General features: G+C 40.8%; 1 protein-coding gene across 2 annotated transcripts in view; it reads right to left on the reverse strand.

Annotated features, from left to right (window-relative positions):
* LOC126092117 (ethylmalonyl-CoA decarboxylase-like) overlaps nt 1–22,370 on the reverse strand; it is an 85,775-nt gene that overhangs the window by 52,357 nt on the left and 11,048 nt on the right. The window contains exon 2 of one of the 2 annotated variants that reach the window (XM_049907556.1): nt 20,262–20,513. The exons of the other annotated variant lie outside the window; for it this stretch is intronic. Within the exon in view, the coding sequence (XP_049763513.1) occupies nt 20,262–20,513 (252 nt within the window). The remainder of the gene's footprint in view (nt 1–20,261; nt 20,514–22,370) is intronic. 2 annotated transcript variants of the gene reach the window in all.

Raw genomic sequence — 22,370 nt, forward strand, 5'->3', positions numbered from 1 at the left:
TCTCTTTCATGTCCCTCGACTCTTATAACTGCCATCTGGTTTCTGTACAAATTGTAAATAGCCTTTCGCTCCCTGTATTTTACCCCTGCCACCTTTAGAATTTGAAAGAGAGTATTCCAGTCAACATTGTCAAAATCCTTCTCCAAGTCTACAAATGCTAGAAATGTAGGTTTGCCTTTCCTTAATCTTTCTTCTAAGATAAGTCGTAAGGTCAATATTGCCTCACGTGTTCCCATTTTTCTACGGAATCCAAACTGATCTTCCCCAAAGTCGGCTTCTACTAGTTTTTCCATTCGTCTGTAAAGAATTTGTGTTAGTATTTTGCAGCTGTGGCTTATTAAACTGATTGTTCGGTAATTTTCACATCTGTCAACACCCGCTTTCTTTGGGATTGGAATTATTATATTCTTCCTGAAGTCTGAGGGTACCTCGCCTGTTTCATACATCTTGCTCACCAGATGGTAGAGTTTTGTCAGGACTGGCTCTCCCAAGGCCGTCAGTAGTTCCAATGGAATGTTGTCTACTCCGGGGGCCTTGTTTCGACTCAGGTCTTTCAGTGCTCTGTCAAACTCTTCATGCAGTATCGTATCTCCCATTTCATCTTCATCTACATCCTCTTCCATTTCCATAATATTGTCCTCAAGTACATTGCCCTTGTATAGACCCTCTATATACTCCTTCCACCTTTCTGCTTTTCCCTCTTTGCTTAGAACTGGGTTTCCATCTGAGCTCTTGATGTTCATGCAAGTGGTTCTCTTATCTCCAAAGGTCTCTTTAATTTTCCTGTAGGCAGTATCTATCTTACCTCTAGTGAGATAAGCCTCTACATCCTTACATTTGTCCTCTAGCCATCCCTGCTTAGCCATCTTGCACTTCCTGTCGATCTCATTTTTGAGACGTTTGTATTCCTTTTTGCCTGCTTCATTTACTGCATTTTTATATTTTCTCCTTTCATCAATTAAATTCAATATTTCTTCTGTTACCCAAGGATTTCTACTAGCCCTCGTCTTTTTACCTACTTGATCCTCTGTTGCCTTCACTACTTCATCCCTCAAAGCTACCCATTCTTCTTCTACTGTATTTCTTTCCCCCATTCCTGTCAATTGTTCCCTTATGCTCTCCCTGAAACTCTGTACAACCTCTGGTTCTTTCAGTTTATCCAGGTCCCATCTCCTTAAATTCCCACCTTTTTGGAGTTTCTTCAGTTTTAATCTACAGGTCATAACCAATAGATTGTGGTCAGAGTCCACATCTGCCCCTGGAAATGTCTTACAATTTAAAACCTGGTTCCTAAATCTCTGTCTTACCATTATATAATCTATCTGATACCTTTTAGTATCTCCAGGGTTCTTCCATGTATACAACCTTCTATCATGATTCTTAAACCAAGTGTTAGCTATGATTAAGTTGTGCTCTGTGCAAAATTCTACCAGGCGGCTTCCTCTTTCATTTCTTAGCCCCAATCCATATTCACCTACTACGTTTCCTTCTCTCCCTTTTCCTACACTCGAATTCCAGTCACCCATGACTATTAAATTTTCGTCTCCCTTCACTATCTGAATAATTTCTTTTATTTCATCATACATTTCTTCGTCATCTGCAGAGCTAGTTGGCATATAAACTTGTACTACTGTAGTAGGTGTGGGCTTCGTATCTATCTTGGCCACAATAATGCGTTCACTATGCTGTTTGTAGTAGCTTACCCGCATTCCTATTTTCCTATTCATTATTAAACCTACTTCTGCATTACCCCTATTTGACTTTGTATTTATAACCCTGTATTCACCTGACCAGAAGTCTTGTTCCTCCTGCCACCGAACTTCACTAATTCCCACTATATCTAACTTTAACCTATCCATTTCCCTTTTTAAATTTTCTAACCTACCTGCCCGATTAATTGATCTGACATTCCACGCTCCGATCTGTAGAACGCCAGTTTTTTTTCTCCTGATAACGACGTCCTCCTGAGTAGTCCCCGCCCGGAGATCCGAATGGGGGACTATTTTACCTCTGGAATATTTTACCCAAGAGGACGCCATCATCATTTAATCATACAGTAAAGCTGCATGCCCTCGTGAAAAATTACGGCCGTAGTTTCCCCTTGCTTTCAGCCGTTCGCAGTACCAGCACAGCAAGGCCGTTTTGGTTATTGTTACAAGGCCAGATCAGTCAATCATCCAGACTGTTGCCCTTGCAACTACTGAAAAGGCTGCTGCCCCTCTTCAGGAACCACACGTTTGTCTGGCCTCTCAACAGATACCCCTCCGTTGTGGTTGTACCTACGGTACGGCTATCTGTATCGTTGAGGAATGCAAGCCTCCCCACCAACGACAAGGTCCATGGTTCATGCCATAATGGGCGAAAAGCAACAAATGCAAGGATAGCTGCATGGTATTGGTGGAAAAACAGAAAGAAAGATGTTCAAAAGTATATTCAAAATTGTTTACCTTGCGCTCAAAGAGCACCCTCTCCTAGGACCAAAATACCTTTACAAAGCCTTCCAGAGGCAACGAGAACATTTCAGAATATTGCCCTGGATATCGTCGGTCCTTTTCCACAAAGCAATCAAAACAATAAATATATCCTGTCCATTATGGAACACTTTTCTCAATTCATTGTTTTGGTACCTCTCGCTGATATGACAGCAGAGACAGTTGCTGGAGAATTTGTCAATCACTTAGTTTTGCCTTTCAGCAGTCCTGATGCTGTTCTAACAGACCAAGGGTCGAACTTTATGTCGGCTTTATTCGTTCAAGTGTGCAAGCTTCTAGGAATCAAAAAGTGGAGAACCACCCCCTTTCATCCAAAGGCAAATGGCCGCCTGGAGCGTGTCCACAGAACAATTAAGAAAATGTTAAGTTACTATGTAAACAGAACGCATTCAGAGACTGTTATATCAATATAGTCGCTTCAGCCTATAATAGCCGTGTCCATGAGTCAACAGGCTATAGTCCTTATGAGATAGTTTTTGGCAAACCTATGAACTCACCTTTAGAATTGAACAAATTGCCCCCAGGTGTGAACATAACTGAAGTCAAGAGGTTAGCTTGCCGTTTCAAGTCAATTTGGAAACAAGTTCCAACCAATAATTCCAAAGCCACCAAAAAACAATTACAGTGGAGTAATAAGAATGCAGTAATGCCCCTTTACAAGCCTGGAAATTAATCTTGTTGCATAACCAAACAGTAAGACGAGGAAGAACAAAGAAGTTTGCACCTCAATATGAGGGACCGTACCCTATCATTCGGTTAACCCCTCCAGTAAATGCTGAAATCCAGTTGCCAGATCGGTTAGTGATAGTACATTTTGATCGTCTGAAACCCTTTTATGGAAAAGCACCTTCCATTCCGACAGTTTTGCCTAATCCATTGCCTAGTAGTGTATCAACTATGCCAGGACCTACAGTGACTAAAGTAAAGAAAAAGAAGGTAAAACCTTTACCTGTCAGACCTAGATATTCCTTAAGGAACAAGCATCATTATGCAATGAGGTCAAGAGACTAAGTTTGTATTAACGAGTGAGGTGGCGCAGTGGTTAGACACTGGACTCGCATTTAGGAGGACGACGGTTCAATCCCGCGTCCGGCCATCCTGATTTAGGTTTTCCGTGATTTCCCTAAATCGCTCCAGGCAAATGCCGGGATGGTTCCTTTCAAAGGGCACGGCCGACTTCCTTCCCCATCCTTCCCTAATCTGATGAGACTGATGACCTCGCTGTCTGCTCTCCTTCCCCCAACAAACCAACCAACCAACTAAGTTTGTATCTTGTTTTGTAGTGTATCAAGCATAGCTGTTAACTCATATTAATTTGAAGATTAATGTAATACTTGTTCACTTGCATGCGCTGCTGCAGCCTTAAGTGTAGCCTACTAATATGTAAGTGCAAAGTGTAGAGTAAGTAGCGAGCAAGCGAAGTGCTGGAAGTATGGGTTGGAACGGCAGTATAATTATATTCAATGAGGAGATATCTGCTCAAATATTATGATAAATTGTTGCAAGGGCTCCTAACCACTTCCTGAATGGAAAAAGTAATTGACAAATAATACGAGACTATCATGATCCTACACTAACACGAGTTTAAAACTCAATCCTGGGATATTAGATCAGATAGCCACTGTTTGTATCTTCCATGTAATTAAATTCTCCAGAGCTTAAGATAACGGAATGAATACAGCTGTCCACATTTTCTGCAGTTCCTGTGTATCATACTAGAGGATATCAGACCCAATGCTTGTAATCGCTGGGTCACTCTCATACTAGCTTCATCTGCCACGTTGTAAATATCACACCACATCTCTCTGTTTCCCACCCTGAGAGTACAAATCCATGCTTGAACTATGGAGTTTACCCCAGAGTTTAATCTATGTATCAATAAGGTAACAGGACGAGAATAGTGAGGTTTTGGAATCATTTATTATCGAAAGAAATAATTACACAGTACATACAAACCTAACATTCAGCCTGGAAGGACACAGCAATTTTAATGATATTTCTTTTCACATGTTGCACTGTCCATCTACACGGCATACCTATGCAAAGTACGTATGACTATCAGTAACAAAATACACCTACTAGTGCCACTGTAATGAAAGAGAGCTGGTAGCTGCACTGAAGTTTTAGCGCATCAAATGCCTACACCGAAATGTTGGAGAGTATGACAAAGAACATTGAAAGGTAAGTGTTCTGTGAAGAGGAGTGATCTGTGTTATGGTACCTGGTTATGGGAACTACACTTGTAGTATTTATGCCATTCATCCTCCATACGACGGTACTGGTAACTTCCCTTTTGAATATCGCTGCAATAGCTATTAACCACAAATCATTTTGTCTAATGCTCAAATAAAGTACACCTTTTCATAATGATGTCTGCCAACATACACAACACAAATTGCTATCTTTTAAGAGTAACTTTTATTGATTGCCTAGCAGAAGCTAGTTAAAACTTTTCCCAGGTTACAAACCAAGTGAATATTCAATGTAAATTCTTAATTACTATGTGATGAAAAAGTAACTTATTTAGTCAAAGTTCACATAGAAAGATCGTTGTCTATGCACTGACGTATACTGGCACTACTACGTAATTGGTAGAGGACAATCATTTCTAATGTAATGCATCTCAGTTACTATAGTGTCCAATAATATTTTTCCGCTGTCTTGGAAAACAGGGATTAAAAGTTTTTGTGTTCCGCCGTTAAAGAGACTATTGGTATTCGCGGTTGCAAGTTAAAGGAAGTAGTGCCGCTCTTGGGCATCTTTGGGGGTACTCCTTTGCCATACCCATCCAGGAAATGGCAGATATACATAACTTAGCGTAGCCGGCCACTATGATGTGCATTTCTGTATCCAACCTGGCTATGTATGGAAGGGAGCTGGGCTTGGAATCATCCGATAGAGAGCACTACTTTAAGACAAATAGAATCAGAATCGTAGTTAGAGTTGGAATATTGAGTATCGCAACTTCACTAGTTCGGCATAGTCAAACACTAGTGTACTAAAGTCATTAACCCACATAGTGACCAATAACAGGCCACACCATTGCAGACAAAAACAAAACATAACTAAGCATACGAAGAAGCACACAGCTACCTGATAGAGCGTCCTTGCTGGAGGCGCCAGAGTAGCGCATTCCGTTAGGTACGCAGCTGCATGCGCACACACACACACACACACACACACACCAGTACACCCTACGTCGAATGAATCACTGCACCACATTTTGTCATTTGTTATGTCATCTAATGAACCACACACATCCTAGTTGATGAATTACACTACTACACGAAGTATCTTATACCTAACAAAACGCAAATTACATAAAACACACTAGTAAACGAAATTATTCCTACCTTATCTACAGCCTTGCAACTAATTCACACTGTTATGCTGTCTGAAATGCAACCTATGGCGTTCAACAAACACGTATGAGAATTACAGGATACACAACTGCTGTGATACGCCATGAAATGGGTTCTGCACTACTAGTGTAAATACGTCTCACATATACACAGTTGCTGTCTTCTACAATGCAGATAATCATTTTCCTTAGCTAATGAAGAATAGAACACTATTAGCTTTCATACAAGTAATCATTATAGAAGGCTAACTCAAAGAATTATTCACTGTTTACATACGACACACCTATAAAATTATGTCTTACTGATCCCAACAGTGGCTCACCGAGCAGACGCCACAGGTAAGTCATGGATTGTCCAGATGTCACCGTGGTGCTACAGTACATGCTCAGGTAAGTCTCCAGGATTAGGGAGATACATGATAGAAAGAGGATAGGGCATGACACACACCTACTGACAAAATATAGGCAGAGTTAATGACAGCTGGTCTGCATAATTACTCATGCAAGTCTATACTTCGAGTCAAGCTCAATAGGGTATGCATATTTTACCATAACAGAGTGTGGCAGGGGTTATAGGTGGTACCAAACAAGTGAGAGAATCTCATCATTTCACTGCAATGATTTTATTACAATTTAACACCTCAATGAATTACCTTTGACTCAAATCACCACAGTCCCACTCGCTTCTATTTGCCAGTACCGTCATTTATGCACTTTGTACCGATCACACCACCTTGCATTACAAGTAATGTTTTCACACACCCAGTAATGGATGTCCTTAGTATTCATAGCCATGGATCATGACAGTCTCCTTTCAAGTGACATAATTTGTCCAGAATTAAATTTCTAAATACCAACTCGTAGCAGATTGCACATCTATTAGTCCTGAGATGACTATACTGCCTTCCAGTCGCTTTGCAATGCTTGATCACTGATTTAAGTCATAAGCTAATTTATGCTGTGTGTTTAATTTTATTGTTTTGTATTATTTTATTGTGCTGCTAATTGCATTATGCCTCTTGTCAGTTTATTATGTTGTATGTGTGCATTTTTTTGTCATTTTATGTTGTATACCTTCAGTTCGTATACGCAGGGAACACGCGGCCGTGTCTCAACACTCCCCCTCCCCTCACTGTATTAAGGGATAGTTACTTACTATTATCTTTCCTTTATGAATCAAATAGCATCTAAGCAATGCTGGTCATTCTGCTACCTTGTATAACAAGGAGCGGCTCTGCAATAAAAACTAATACACCTGTTTGTCTGTGGGAATGTTTCGCTGCCACCACAATGATGGAAGACTATCTGACACAGTCACTGACGTGTCAGATTGATAGGTTGGACTCAGTAAATTATGGGAACTACTCAGGAATGGGCCCAAGCGCTATGTAGTAATTGGCCAAGGGTAAAGGAAAACCCGCTGAGTTGGCCTGAACACAACTGGCTAGTTCAGCGAGAGACAGATTCGCACTCACAATGGACAACGTGTAATAGAGACAACTATTTCATTGGCTCGGTTTTTTCACACTACTGACTGATACCTGCAGTTGCCTGTGATTGCAGTTAATTTTTGAAGCCCTCCCCTTTTACTACTTACTCTACTGCCGAGCCCTCGGATCTATCCTGTCTTTCTTCTTTTGTTGATGAGTATGCAGTGGTACTGTAAATCACTCCAACAATACTGGTCCTAGTGGTTCATGGTGTGGGTTCCTGTAGTCATGTCCTAGTTCATGAACCACGGGCAACGTATGAGTGGCCAAGTAAGTGGTCCCGACAGTCGGGATACCAGTTACTTTGGAATAAGGCTGGGCATCTCGGACATATTCTGAGTCGTGGTCAACTTTGTGCTCATATGGCAAAGACTACCAAATCCACCGGTTAGTCCCTCAGCCGTTTAGGGGTAAAACCCAATGGGACTCGGGGCAAGTAAGGCTAGCAACCTGCTTCCCTGGTACTTTAAATATGATGCTGGCAACAATCAGAGCAAAATGCCTCGGACCTTTGGAGGTGACGGAGTCCCACCTCTAACTGACAAACCAGGGACTCCTAAGATACGACTTGGCAAACAAATGGTAATGAGATGGGGAGCTATTAATATCAATGGGGGCTACTCTGGGAAGAAGGTAGAGCTGGCAGAGGCTGCAAGTAAGATGGGGCTGGATGTTTTAGCTGTTAGTGACATTCGGGTAAGGGGTGAGAAAGAAGAGGAAGTGGGAGAATACAAGGTCTACCTGTCAGGAGTCAAAGCAGGAATAGCACAATGGGGTGTAGGGCTTTACATCAGGAAAGAAATGGAACCCAGCGTAGTTGCAATAAGGTATGTAAATGAATGACTGATGTGGATAGATTTGACAGTGTCTATCAAGAAAATTAGGACTGTGTCAGTATATTCGCATTGTGAAGGGACAGATCAAGATAAGATGGATAGTTTTTATGAGGCACTCAGTGATGTAGTTGTTAGAGTAAAGGACAAGGACAGTGTTCTGCTCATGGGTGATTTTAACGCCAGGATTAGAAATCGAAAAGAAGGGTATGAAAAGGTTATGGGTAAATTTGGAGAGGATATGGAGGCCAACAGGAACGGGAAACAACTCTTGGATTTCTGTGCCAGTATGGGATTAGTAATCACATACTCCTTTTTTAAACATAAGAACATTCACCAGTATACTTGGGAGGGCAGGGTAACCAGATCTGTCATTGACTATATAATAACAGATGAGGAATTCTGGAAGGCTGTGAGGGACACACGTGTATTCAGGGGATTCATTGATGACACTGATCATTATTTAATCTGCAGTGAAATTGGGATTGTGAGGCCGAAAGTGCAGGAGGTCAGGTCTATATGTAGGAGGATAAGAGTGGAGAAACTTCAGGATAAGGAAATCAGGCACAAGTACATAACAGCGATATCAGAAAGGTACCAGTTAGTTGAATGTAGTCAATTATAGTCATTGGAAAAGGAATGGACAAGGTACAGGGACACTGTACTAGAAGTGGCTAAAGAATGTCTTGGAACAGTTGTGTGTAAAAGTAGGATGAAGCAAACAGCTTGGTGGAATGATACAGTCAAGGCAGCCTGTAAAAGGAAAAAGAAGGCGTATCAAAAATGGCTACATACCAGAACCCAGGTAGACAGAGAAAATTATGTTGAAGAAAGAAACAAAGCCAAATGGATAATTGCAGCATCCAAGAAGAAATCGTGGGAAGACTTTGGAAACAGGTTGGAGACTATGGGTCAAGCTGCTGGAAAACCATTCTGGAGTGTAATTAGCAGTCTTCGAAAGGGAGGTAAGAAGGAAATGACAAGTATTTTGGACAGGTCAGGAAAACTGCTGGTGAATCCTGTGGATGCCTTGGGCAGATAGAGGGAATACTTTGAAGAGTTGCTCAATGTAGGTGAAAATGCGATCAGTAATGTTTCAGATTTCAAGGTAGAATGGGATAGGAATGATGATGGAAATACAGTAGGATCACATTTGAGGAAGTGGAAAAAATGGTCAATAGATTGCAGTGCAATAAAGCGGCTGGGGTGGATGAAATTAAGTCGGAACTCATCAAATACAGTGGAATGTCAGGTCTTAAATGGCTACACAGGATAATTGAAATGGCCTGGGAGTCGGGACAGGTTCCATCAGACTGGACAAAAGCAGTAATCACACCAATCTTTAAACATGGAAACAGAAAAGATTGTAACAACTACAGAGGTATCTCTTTAATCAGCGTTGTGGGTAAAATCTTCTCAGGTATTGTTGAAAGGAAAGTGCGAGTATTAGTTGAGGACCAATTGGATGAAAATCAGTGTGGGTTTAGGCCTCTTAGAGGTTGTCAGGACCAGATCTTTAGCTTACGGCAAATAATGGAGAAGTTTTATGAGTGGAACAGGGAATTGTATCTATGCTTTATAGATCTAGAAAAGGCATATGACCAGGTTCCTAGGAGGAAGTTATTGTCTGTTCTACAAGATTATGGAATAGGAGGCAAACTTTTGCAAGCAATTAAAGGTCTTTACATGGATAGTCAGGCAGCAGTTAGAGTTGACGGTAAATTGAGTTCATGGTTCACAGTAGTTTCAGGGGTAAGACAAGGCTGCAACCTGTCTCCACTGTTGTTCATATTATTTATGGATCATATGTTGAAAACAATAGACTGGCTGGGTGAGATTAAGATATGTGAACACAAAATAAGCAGTCTTGCATATGCGGATGACTTAGTTGTGATGGCAGATTCGATTGAAAGTTTGCAAAGTAATATTTCAGAGCTAGATCAGAAATGTAAGGACTATGGTATGAAGATTAGCATCTCTAAAATGAAAGTAATGTCAGTGGGAAAGAAATATAAACGGATTGAGTGCCAAATAGGAGGAACAAAGTTAGAACAGGTGGACGGCTTCAAGTACTTAGGATGGCAACATAGTGAAAGAACTGGAAGCGAGGTGTAGCAAAGCTAATGCAGTGAGCACTCAGCTACGATCTCTCTTCTGCAAGAAGGAAGTCAGTACCAAGACGAAGTTATCTGTGCACCATTCAATCTTTCGACCAACTTTGTTGTATGGGAGCGAAAACTGGGTGGATTCAGGTTACCTTATCAACAAGGTTGAGGTTACAGATATGAAAGTAGCTAGGATGATTGCAGGTACTAGTAGATGGGAACAATGGCAGGAGGGTGTCCACAATGAGGAAATGAAAGAAAAACTGGGAATGAACTCTATAGATGTAGCAGTCAGGGCGAACAGGCTTAGATGGTGGGGTCATGTTACACGCATGGGAGAAGCAAGGTTACCCAAGAGACTCATGGATTCAGCAGTAGAGGGTAGGAGGAGTCGGGGTAGACCGAGGAGAAGGTACCTGGATTCGGTTAAGAATGATTTTGAAGTAATAGGTTTAACATCAGAAGAGGCACCAATGTTAGCACTGAATAGGGGATCATGGAGGAACTGTATAAGGGGGGCTATGCTCCAGACTGAACGCTGAAAGGCATAATCAGTCTTAAATGATGATGATGATGATGATGATGATGATGATGATGATGATGATGATACTGGTCCTATCCGTCTTTCCAGCCATTTTTCTCATCGAGGTAGTGCTCCTCCCTTGTTGCAGTGTCCATGTTTAAGTTATTCTCCAACGATCTATTGTGAAGTGAGAATCGTGTCTCTGCTATCCAGCTAAGCGAAGAATCAGTGTCCTTCAACAGTAGGCGAAAACCTGCGTTGGAAATTTTAAAGACATAACCTTGGGCATTACTTGGTTGTTCCTAAGGAGAGCTTTGTCCCTCCCTTAAAGTACATAAATACAATCATCATGTTTGCATTTTCACTTTTCCTTGCTGCTCGTGACTTTTTGTGACACTAAACACAAGTGTGACACATAATTTGCAACATAGCAACGATACGATACATACTTGGAAGAGCCACCACAGAGTTCTTAGTGCCAACATAAATTATCTCTCAGCGTAACTCGCTAAACTAAGTACGCCAATACTCGATCATGTAAAAGGGAAGTTTTATTCCCCTCACGTAGTACTGTGAAGCAGTGCAGCACGCAACACACGTGTGCATGCCTGATCAGCAGCCACGCGCGTACATATTGTAACCGGTAAACTTTACTGTTCAGCTACGCTTCACCTCTCATAGAATGGGTAGTAAGTCACTCTGAGCTTTAAAATGCTATACATTATTACAATGTTGATCCATCTTTTCTTGTATTACTGTCATTACATACTGCATTATTTCGCTGCCTTCTTAGAACCCGAGTATTATGCCAGGTGTTGGCACATTTCTTCTCCAACAGTCACGTCAGCGAATCTCGAGTTTTCATAGGAGTAAAGAGACGAAGTATCTGTCTTGTTAAGTTGCTGTTCCCAATTTGCCTGAAGCAGTCAGGGTGTAGTAACCACTTCAGTCATGCTGTTAACTGCTTAATACCGTGATATCATAACGAGTGTGGTCCTTGGTTGTTGCCAATGCTTCTCACGTAACCATCTCTCCACAAATGCTTGCTATTTCATCCTTTTCTGCCATGCTCTGCCTTACTTTTACCTGACGCTGGGAAACATTTTGTTATCCTCGTAAATATGCACTGGTTTGCTTAATCCACGAATCTCAACCACTCAATAACAGCAGTAGCAAGTCCTTCTTCAAGTTAGTTACTATTCAGTCCATCTGGCAATCGCAACCTTGTACACCAGAATCTCTTTCACGGCCGCTATCATCGGTTTTTCCTCTCATTACTTCTGGTGCTTTGATGATGATGAAGTCCCACCTCTCTTTGGCAACCCATAGCGAAGAATAGCCACATATTGTCATACATAGTGTATGAACTACATGTTATCGCTTCATGAGCACCCACACAACGTTCCTTACACATTCACAGACACCTCATCCACATGATACGTTCCTTACACATTCACAGACACCTCATCCACATGATACCCCACCCTGAAAGGGAGAGTATAAACTCTACTACAGGAGATGTATTAAAAGGGTTCAGCTGCACTTGTTTTGTTTGCATATCTGGCGGTTAAACCTTCTATCTGGTTATCACTTTTGCATCTACTCACTTTATTTGGAGAGAATTATTCGTTAAATACTTCTCACCAGGAAAACCTGTTACAGTTCATGCAGAAAACGCTTTTCAACATAGTGCGCAATGTGTTGTCTAGGGTAGCTGCAGCAATCTGAACAGTCACCCCGGAAATAAAAACTCCATAGATAAAGGGCCTACGGAATTTTCTGAAAATTTTTATCACTTACAAAATGTAATTACCAGCATTCTCTACCCGTGTGTAACCTTCTCTGTAAAGGAAACAAGCAGTCATGTTCTTTATCGCATGGTTAAGTGCTTCCATCCACACGCTTAAACGTTTATCTGCATCTAGCGGCTAAGAAACCTTCCACTTCAACAGATTGACTCTCATTGATATCGCACCAATATTCTGGGTGAAGACCCATAAATTTCTATATATAAGACAAAAACACACACAAATAACATGTAGGCACTGCTGATCCCCTTTCGGTCACATGTCTTACATAGCCGCGGGCTTATTACGCTGACTAATTCACTCAGTCAGTTTGTGAAATTGCCATGTTAGTCTTCTACACGTGATTGCTGACTGTAGGTACTTGTCAGCAATGCTGACAACCCTCTTTTGGCTACTTGCTATTGTATAAAGACCCGTGACTGCTCACTTACTGGCCAGTTCAGTATTAACAGTGAAGTTGCATACTACTCTCCGACTCCGTTGCACGGTAAATATTAACCAAACACTATTACGCACTGCTGTGATATATTTTGTCATCATTACTACATACAGTCACATAGAGATATTCTCATGCCTTCTCTCTCTTCTGAATGCAGGACACTACTACACTCTGTCCTTTCATCGGGCACTTTGACGGTGTCACTCATAATCTATTGGAGTTGTTGAATAACTACCAGGAGAATATCGACCAGACATTACACCATGAAATGCTGTGCTTTATTGATTCTTTTTACTGGAGCTGTCAGTCTCCCACCCTTTAGTAATCATCCGTCATCATCAGGCATAATGTTTGAACGTTTGAACAACTTGCTATATACACCCAATCAAGTGGTAATACGTGCCGATATACAACTAACCTCCATTAAGGAAGAAGAGCTAGCTTTACAACAACTTATCAATTGGTTATTGACCTGTGAACCTTTACTTGAACAATCAGGGAAGACTTCCACCTTACGCACTCTGTGGGATTTAAAACAAGCACTGCTAAACACTCAAGAACAACTACGAAGCATCTCGACACTGTGCCCCTAACTCGGGTTAAGAGAGCCTGGTTCAATGCCGGGGGTGTGATACTCTAAACTATCTTTGGTACTCCCGACAATGCTGATGCTAACCGCTGGAACCAAACCCTTCGCCAAGGAACTTTTACTACTAACCAAAATTGGGACGTACTGGTCCACCAGCAATTATGCCTCACCCAAGAATGTTAAACAATGGGACCTTGAGTTTTTACATCATATCATAACTAATGTGACCTACACTTTGGAGATAACGAGAGCGCTACAGATCTTACTATGCAACACTCATGCCATTCAGTTACATATTAACATCTTCCATACTATTACTCTGCTAGGACTACAGCATAAGCTTAGCCCTACGTTAATGCCTGCAGAAATGTCCCTGCAAACTCTGGCTAATGTTTCGTTTCATCTGGCATTGCCAATGCAAATGCTTTACCCCGTATGGGAATCTTCGCTACCCCATTATTATGCGGCAGCTACAGTACATCTTGTGCGAACTTCTCAAGGACTGTGTGCACAGATTTCTCTACCCATCACATGCGCCAACTGTGAGTTTGAATGCTACCGATTACACACCTTTCCGGTTACTTGGGTTGCCCTACGAAAGCAAGTGACTTGGCAAACTAATGATATCTTAGCTATTAGCAAAGATCGCCAAAGACATTCTGTCATGCAGCTGACTGACCTCTGTCAGTGCCTCACAATAATTACTATATGTGTTCAAACTTATCCATTCATACTGGAACTAAGGACTGTGAGGTGGCCTTGTTTCTAGAGGAAACAAAAAACTCCCCCGTCCTCGTATGTTATCGACCTTGCGTGAGCCTTGGTTTAAACCAGTAGGGGATAGTTTATTATATTTTGTACCTCAAACATCTACAATTGCTTTAATATGCTATGACCATGTTTTCGTGTCTTGGACGTATTGTTTCGCACTAGAAAACAGTGGATTACTGTTCAACATGTCCACCTATGATTTAATAACACCTACTGTCAAACTGTCAGCACAGCTAACACAAGTTGGCAAATTTGAGCCTCGGAACACTTTTACTTTATTTACCTGAGGTACCCGTGGTACTACTGTCAGCCGATAGTGTACCCAGTCCCCAATGAGTCCGATGCTCGATTACTTCAGCCAATTGATGAATTACTAGCTCACGAAAAGGGGCAAATCACCCTGGATCGAGCTGTTGCTCACATAGCTACCTGGCGGACACAGAAACAATTGTATACAGTTACTCTGCCTAGTGCCCTGACTGTTCCAACCCTGAATGTCGCAGGAGCTGTTCTCTGGTGCCTGTATAAGAGAGGATATTGTAAACACATTAAGTCAACACAACCAACTCTCCCTGAGGCACAGCCCGAGGGTGAATTTCGACAAGAGTAATATCAGGCATGGTCTACCATAGTGAAATACACTCTTCAACTGAAATAAAGTTTGTATTGTCTAATGTTCATTTACTATTATTGTTATCATGTATCAATGTATCTAATCATGTAAACTATTGGGTAAAGATACTAGAGATGACCACTGAATGTAGGAAACCTTAGTTTATTTCCTACTGAAGCCCACTCCTGCAAACTTTACTGATACAATCCCAGGGGGAGTGTTTCAGTACCTGCCTACACAATAAGTAGCTGCCACCATGTCCCTCCTTCCCGCTGTCCCCACCTGAGGGAACGACAGTGTATCCACCGCTGTGTGGCGTCCTGTGCTGCCTCACTCTCCGTCAGTGGCACATGGGCCACCCGATCACAGCGCCGCATCTGACCTAAAGATTCTCACTCTGTTTATTTTTCAATGATTGTCTATATTATATGTGGAAGATATACCATCAACATTTAGAACTTTATTGTGTTTAACCAACTGCAATCAGTGTCCCTACACAAAAGCAAATGCCTTTTATGTTACATTATGAACATGTTTTAACTTTCTGTTATCTGTATAGGAAGCAATTTTTTAGGTTGTTAGTGTTTCAATAAGTCTTTAATTATTATTTTGAAGCTATTGACCATAGAAACTACCTCTCAGTTTGAGAATTTCAATGTTTTATATAATTATTTACTATCTTCATATTCTGTTTATGTTAACTATGTTTGTCAGTTGAATAATTTTATTTTGTAGAATTAACTAATTTGTTACAATTACTACCTTCATATTTTTGTTTATATTCTGAAACTGATTCCACTGTGTAGCAACGAGTTTAACGTTTGCCAAACATCACAAACTATTACACATTTATAGAGGCACCTGTAACTTTCAAAAGATCAGTGCTGATTCAGTTCGGCCAGCATCTACACTTCTGCTACACCGAGTTTAGCGTTGCAAGTATATATGATTAACAGAATCTGTAATCTTTCATTCCAATGTTATGAAACTTTAGACATACTTTTAACTTTTTGTGCATTCTGATACAGTAATGATGATGGGAAATTATCGTATTGAATTATGTGTGATAAGATCAATGTCTCTAAATGTTTTATGATTTTGATCACCAAACTCACAACAATCCTCCTGTATAATATAGTTTTTTTTTGTTTTTGTTTTTTAAAGGGACTTTCTTTTTATGTTGTTGTAAAACCACTCCAGTATACATAGATGATTTTGTAAAACTTATATTCTCCCCACCCCCATTTTTGCAAATATTAGCACACCCGACCAAGGGAGCAAATTGTTTTCTTTTATCAACGAGCAACAACTAATTTTCACCATAAAACCTCACTCCCGCGGAAGGGGAAGGAGATGTACAGGTACTGACAGATTGAGTACAGGAGTCCTTTATTTTCAATAAAAGAAAAGGGAATTTTTTTTAAATGTGTAAGCTATGGATAGCAATGGGTCTTCACAAAGCCGTGCACGGGCCCTGGGTTGGCGACACATCAGATTTTTCCAGTATGTGCCGCTATCCCATGGTTTGTTCACGTGATCGATGAACAAACAATCTTTCTGCTGACGGGTGACACTTAGGGAAGCGTCGCTTGCCTAGGCAGAGCTCCTACAGCAGCCAATCAGAAAGATCCAGGAGATCACGTGTGAGCACCCACCACGCCGAGCTGTGCGGACGAGGCGGGTGGATCGTTCTCTTTTACTGACAGGCCCCCGATGAGATCAGACGCATTGACCGGTTGCCTCCGCGCACTTTTCGAGCCCCAGCTCAATCTGTTTGCACCCTAGGGTCACTAAACTCACATAATGTACCCCGGCTAGGTCAATCAGTAAATGTTTTCTCAATAAACAGGAGGCAGTTTGCTGACCGGAGTTGAAAAATTAACACTTGTTCTTTTTTAGACCCCACTTCCACCTCAGCCACATCCTGACTTGCACAATACATAGTAGAGAGTTGTGAGACTAAATTTACTGCAGCAGTGCTTCAGTACTTTGCTTGACATTGTCCACAGCAGCAGCATTTTTCTTTTCTTTTCTTTTTTTTTTCAGTCCCATCATCTATTGTGATATTGGGTATATGCTTCTCGCTAATTTTGTTCTGCATTGACTTTTGTAGAAGGTTCATGGCTTCATTCATACACCTTTTACAACCAATCTGATCAGCTGGTGTCAAAAAACAATTGGTGAAGATGTTGGCAACTATTTCACCTCTATCTACCAGACTGCCATTAAATACTGAAATGTTTAAAAAAAATTTCATGTTCTTCCATTGTGTTGCTGCTAGTTACAAAAAAAATGTCATCAGTATACATAATTACATTGTCACCTTCTGTAACAGACATTTATATAAAGAATCAATAGAAGTGGTTTCAGTACTGACTTAAGGGATTTATTTTACTTTTCTTCAGGCATTCAAATTTTTTCCTCCTTCTGAACCTTCTATACTCTTATTTTTCAGTGTACTTATTATTTATGCCACTTCAAATTTTTGCCAACTTTTGTTAGTAACAAAAAGAAGCATTGTGTTAGGTTTTCATCCTGTTTTGTGTGTCTGTTGAACACTTAACACTTCTAATATTTGGTGAATGGTCTCCTTTATGCCTCATTTTCCCAGAACTTTCATTATCATATTTAAGCATTGTTACATTTATTAGAAGTGCAAGAGTAGGAAATACATTAAATAACAAAATTTTACATGTTATATGTATACAGTACAGTATGGAAAATACAATGGAGAATCTGGACTTTACCCATTCTAGCAGGAAGAGCTGGGGTCTACTACGGAAACTGGGTGGTGCCACAACACCACGAAGATCGCCCATCCAAAATAGCGACTGCCATGAAACAGACCTCCAAAATACGCCTGAAGACTGAGGAGAAGAAAAGGATCTCCAGGAACCTAACCAAGGAATTAGCCAAGAGTCCAACTAATCTAGATATTGTCAAAGCAGTAGACGTTGAGGAGATTACCCAGGCCCTAACACTAATGAAAACAGGGAAAGCAGCCGGACCCAACGAAATCCTCCCAGAATTTCTGAGGGAGCTGGGACCCATTGGGAGGAAATGGATGGCCGAGCTCTTCACAGAATGCATTAAATCAGGTGCACTCCCAAAGTAATAAGGTAATAAGGTAATAGCGGTACTGAAACCAGGGAAGGATGGAGATAATCCAAAGAACTATAGACCGATCTCACTGCTTTGTACCTCTTACAAACTATTTGAGAGAATATTACTGGCCAGCCTAGCACCAACACTGAGGCGAACCTCCTGGACTATCAAGCAGGGTTTCATGTGGGAAGGAACTGCTGTGAACAAGTTTTGTCCCTTACAACATATATAGTGAAAGGCTATCAGAACAAGCTGAAAACAGGCCTGGTATTAATAGATCTTACATCAGCCTATGACACTGTCTGGACCGAAGGACTACTGCTCAAGCTTACTAGAATTATCAAATGCAATCAGACGTACACATTACTAAAAAATATGCTGACAGGCAGGAAGATCAAGGTCTATCTCCATGGAAAGAGCAGCAAAATCACGGTCATAAACAATGGCCTGCCACAGGGGTCAGCCCTGGCGCCGACCCTTTTTAATTTATACATATCTGATATGCCATCGCATACCAAAGCAAAAATTTTGAAGATCTTGAAAAAACATTGAATGCGGACCTTGAAGTGCTGAACACCTACTACCTTAAGTGCCATTTGCATCCCAACCCCAATAAAACGACCAGTACCATAATGCACCTTAATAACAGAGCTTCAAGCAGGAAACTACAGCTTTCCCTGAATGACCGGCATATCAGACATGAAGATAAGCCCAAATATTTGAGAGTAAAATTAGACTGCACACTAACATTTAGCTCCCATCTGGAAGACACCAAACAGAAATTAAAATCTCGAAATGCCATTATGTCTAAACTGGCCGGAACATCATGGGGGTGCGGAGCTAATACACTAAGGACGTCAGCATTAGCCCTCGTGTACAGCGTGGCTGAATATTGTTCACCAGTCTGAGGGAAAAGTGCGCATGTAAATAAAGTAGACACCCAATTGAAAGAGACGATGAGAATTATCTCAGGAACACTTAGGGCTACCTCATGTGACTGGCTCCAGTCCTTGCCAACATAGAACCCCCTGATATAAGGTGCTCCATGGCGACCTCAAGAATATATAGGAAGATTGTACACAATCCAGAACTCCCTATACACCAAGACTTATCACCCATCAACAGGCTAAAATCTAGGTCCCCCTTTTGGAAGATTGGCAGGGAATTACAGGACTTCGACCCAAAGCTGGCCTGAGGGGAATCATGGCGCAAAGGGACACACAAGAACCAAAAGCTTATTGATGACCCCAGCAAGAAGATAAATGATTTTGACCTCCCTCGGAAGCTCTGGGTTGCCTTAAATCGCCTTAGAACAAGAGTGGGAAGATGCAAACATCTAATGAATGAGTGGGGACTTGCGGAGAGTCCCGTGTGTGAATGTGGTGAAATCCAGACAATGGACCACCTACTAATGTGTGAAGTGGTAGGATATAGTGGTAAACTGAAGGACATACATTACCTGCCTGACCTAGACATAGATTGGCTCAAAACTATAAGTAGCATTGTGTAGTGTTGTAATTTCCTGGTGGATTGTAATGACACTGTAATATTTGCCTTGTATATGCCGAACGAATAAATAAAAAATAAATAAAGGGAAAATACATTATTAAATTTGTAGATGATTATTGGGTGTACAGCATGCAAAAGTTAGTACACAAAGCTGCCACACTGGGAAGCAAAACTGGCTCTAAACTAGCTGGACATTGAGTCAATCTGAGCTTGGATGACAGACACAAGTACGTCATTCTATGCAGCTTCAGCTCCACACCAGAGTTCATCAGTCTTAATGTCTGGCAAGTGGTAACATGCCACTCCCTCTACAACCAAAGACCAGATATTTTTCAATATGTTTGTCAGGACAACAGCTAAACATCCTCTGTATCCAAGTAGGTCAGGACAACAAGCTGTCTTATATTACCTTGTTGAAAGATAACATCACATACACCTTGAAGACAGTGCATAGCCACTGGCCTTAACAAAATATTGGCTACACAAACCAGTGGTGCCCAAAAGCATCCCATACGATTGTGCCACGTGCTGGGCCCATATAATGAATATGAATGCAATCTTGCAAGATTCGTTGCCCTTGGAGCCTCCAGACATAGATATGTCCTGTGTGATCAGGCACTCACCTGAAGATATGAGCTGGTGTCACTCCTGTGTCCTGTGTTGTCATTACACACATCAATGTCCATGTGTCTCTCCCTGCTGCTGTGTCAAGAGAAGCAGCAACAGTGTTTGCTATGTCGTCACACAGCCTGTGTGGATGCTTATTGCAAACAAGCCCATTTCCTGACTCAAGGAACATGGCTGAACAATCCTGCATGGGTGAGCAATCACTGTGTCTGTCCTCTTGGGCACCACCCATGTGTACCTTTGAGACCCTGCAAGATGTTGAGTGTGACATTTCTGAATCCATGGCTTCTGTATTCACACAACAGTCATGGAATCCTGAGTAACGTGAGGAGCAATACATAGAATGATAAACCACAGTCTCAATTGGCCTAATTCCACTACTGTCAAATTCTGTATTATGTAGTGTGATTGAGCTTCTTTTATTATTAGTCTGTTGAATCTTTGTTTTTTTGTAACTTTCCTTGTTGACCTCATTCTTATTTTTCTGGTATCTCTCATGCACAAATTCCAAAATCCTCTACAACCTTCCCATTTTCATGTGTAACCATATTCTTAACTCCCTTCTTCCGTGTATTCTAGTTTGTCTTTGGGCATACATTATTTATATAGTATCTTCAAGTTAAAAAGAAAATTTTATCTCAACCTTAGGTTTTTTATGTACTGCTCCAATTTTTTATTCATTCATTCATTGTGTTGTGTAGATACTGAGAGAATCCCTGGGATGTGGAACAAGTCAAGGTATGCATTAACAAAAGACAAGCAAATCACAAAAATTAATATGTACAATGTAATCAATAATAAACAATCATATACTGCTTAGTGCTATTAGTGATTATGCAACCTAAATTTAACCAAGTAAATTAAAAAGAATGCTACTAGCTTCAAAAAAAGCTGTTGCTTCCTCAATTATATTAAATAGCTGCTGTTTCAATATAAAATTTTCTGGATTACATTGGTAAAACAGTAGCGGAGGAGAGGGTGAAATGGACCAACAAACATATGGAGATAATGGAGGAAAGAAACAGAAAAATAGTGTATGGGATGGTGAAGCTCAAGAGTGTAAACCACACTATGTTGGGTGTAAATCTAAAATAAGTAGATGATAAGCAGCAACAGAAAGTGATGTAGAAAGAACATTCTGGAGCTCTCTTAAATCCCAGATTTAATAACTGAGGAAGTACCCAATGAAGAGATGGGAAGAAATTGAAAAGGATTTGACATGGGCATAAGTGGAATCGCCACTTCACAATATGAAATGAGGAAAAGCACCAGATGCAGATAAGGTGTCAATAGAAATAGTAAGAGGAGCTGGAGTTACAGCAAAGCAGTGGCTATACTGTGTGACAGGGTCATTTGGAGGGAGAAGACACTCACAGAAGATTGGAAAAAAGGAATATTTGTCCCTATTCTCAAAAAGGAAACATCTAAGAATTTAAGAACTAGAAAGGGACACATTGATGTGTCACTGTTTGAAAATATTTGAGAAATTCTAATGAGAATAAAATGATGGAACAGCAACACAGCTTCTGCTTGTGAAGCTAAATGACAGTCATTATATTTGTGTGAAGGTAGTCACAGGATAAACATTATGGATATGGCCACAGGCATCTGCAGAAATTTATCCAATAGGGGGCAAGAATCTAAAATTGCCATTTTTGATACAACTAGTTCAATTTATCCTGCCCCAAGAATCAAATTTGATAGGACCTACACAGAAGTTACTGTATATCAAACTACTGATAACTATCCACTTAATGTTTTGAAGGAATATTAGTTTGATACCTGAAGAGCCAAGTAAAAAGTCAAACCCCCTCCCCAGTGCCAGATTTCATGAGGTGGCAAATGCCCCCTCTTTCCCACCTTATGGATTATGTGGCCTTTAGCACCACGAAACCAGTAGTGGTACAGTAATAAAAGGACCAAATACAGCTGAAGCAGTTATTAATACCCAAGATGAATATTCATAGCTGTAGTTGCCCCACCTATAAGGTTGTCTGCAGTATATAATAGTGTGTGCTGCAGAAAGGTACATGAAGCTCTGGAGAACAAAAGCATGAAAAACTTGACCAATGAACATGGTAAAATGTAAATGTCGTGTGTCTAGG

This window comes from Schistocerca cancellata, chromosome 7, assembly GCF_023864275.1.
Source record: "Schistocerca cancellata isolate TAMUIC-IGC-003103 chromosome 7, iqSchCanc2.1, whole genome shotgun sequence".
Taxonomy (NCBI): Eukaryota; Metazoa; Arthropoda; class Insecta; order Orthoptera; family Acrididae; genus Schistocerca; species Schistocerca cancellata.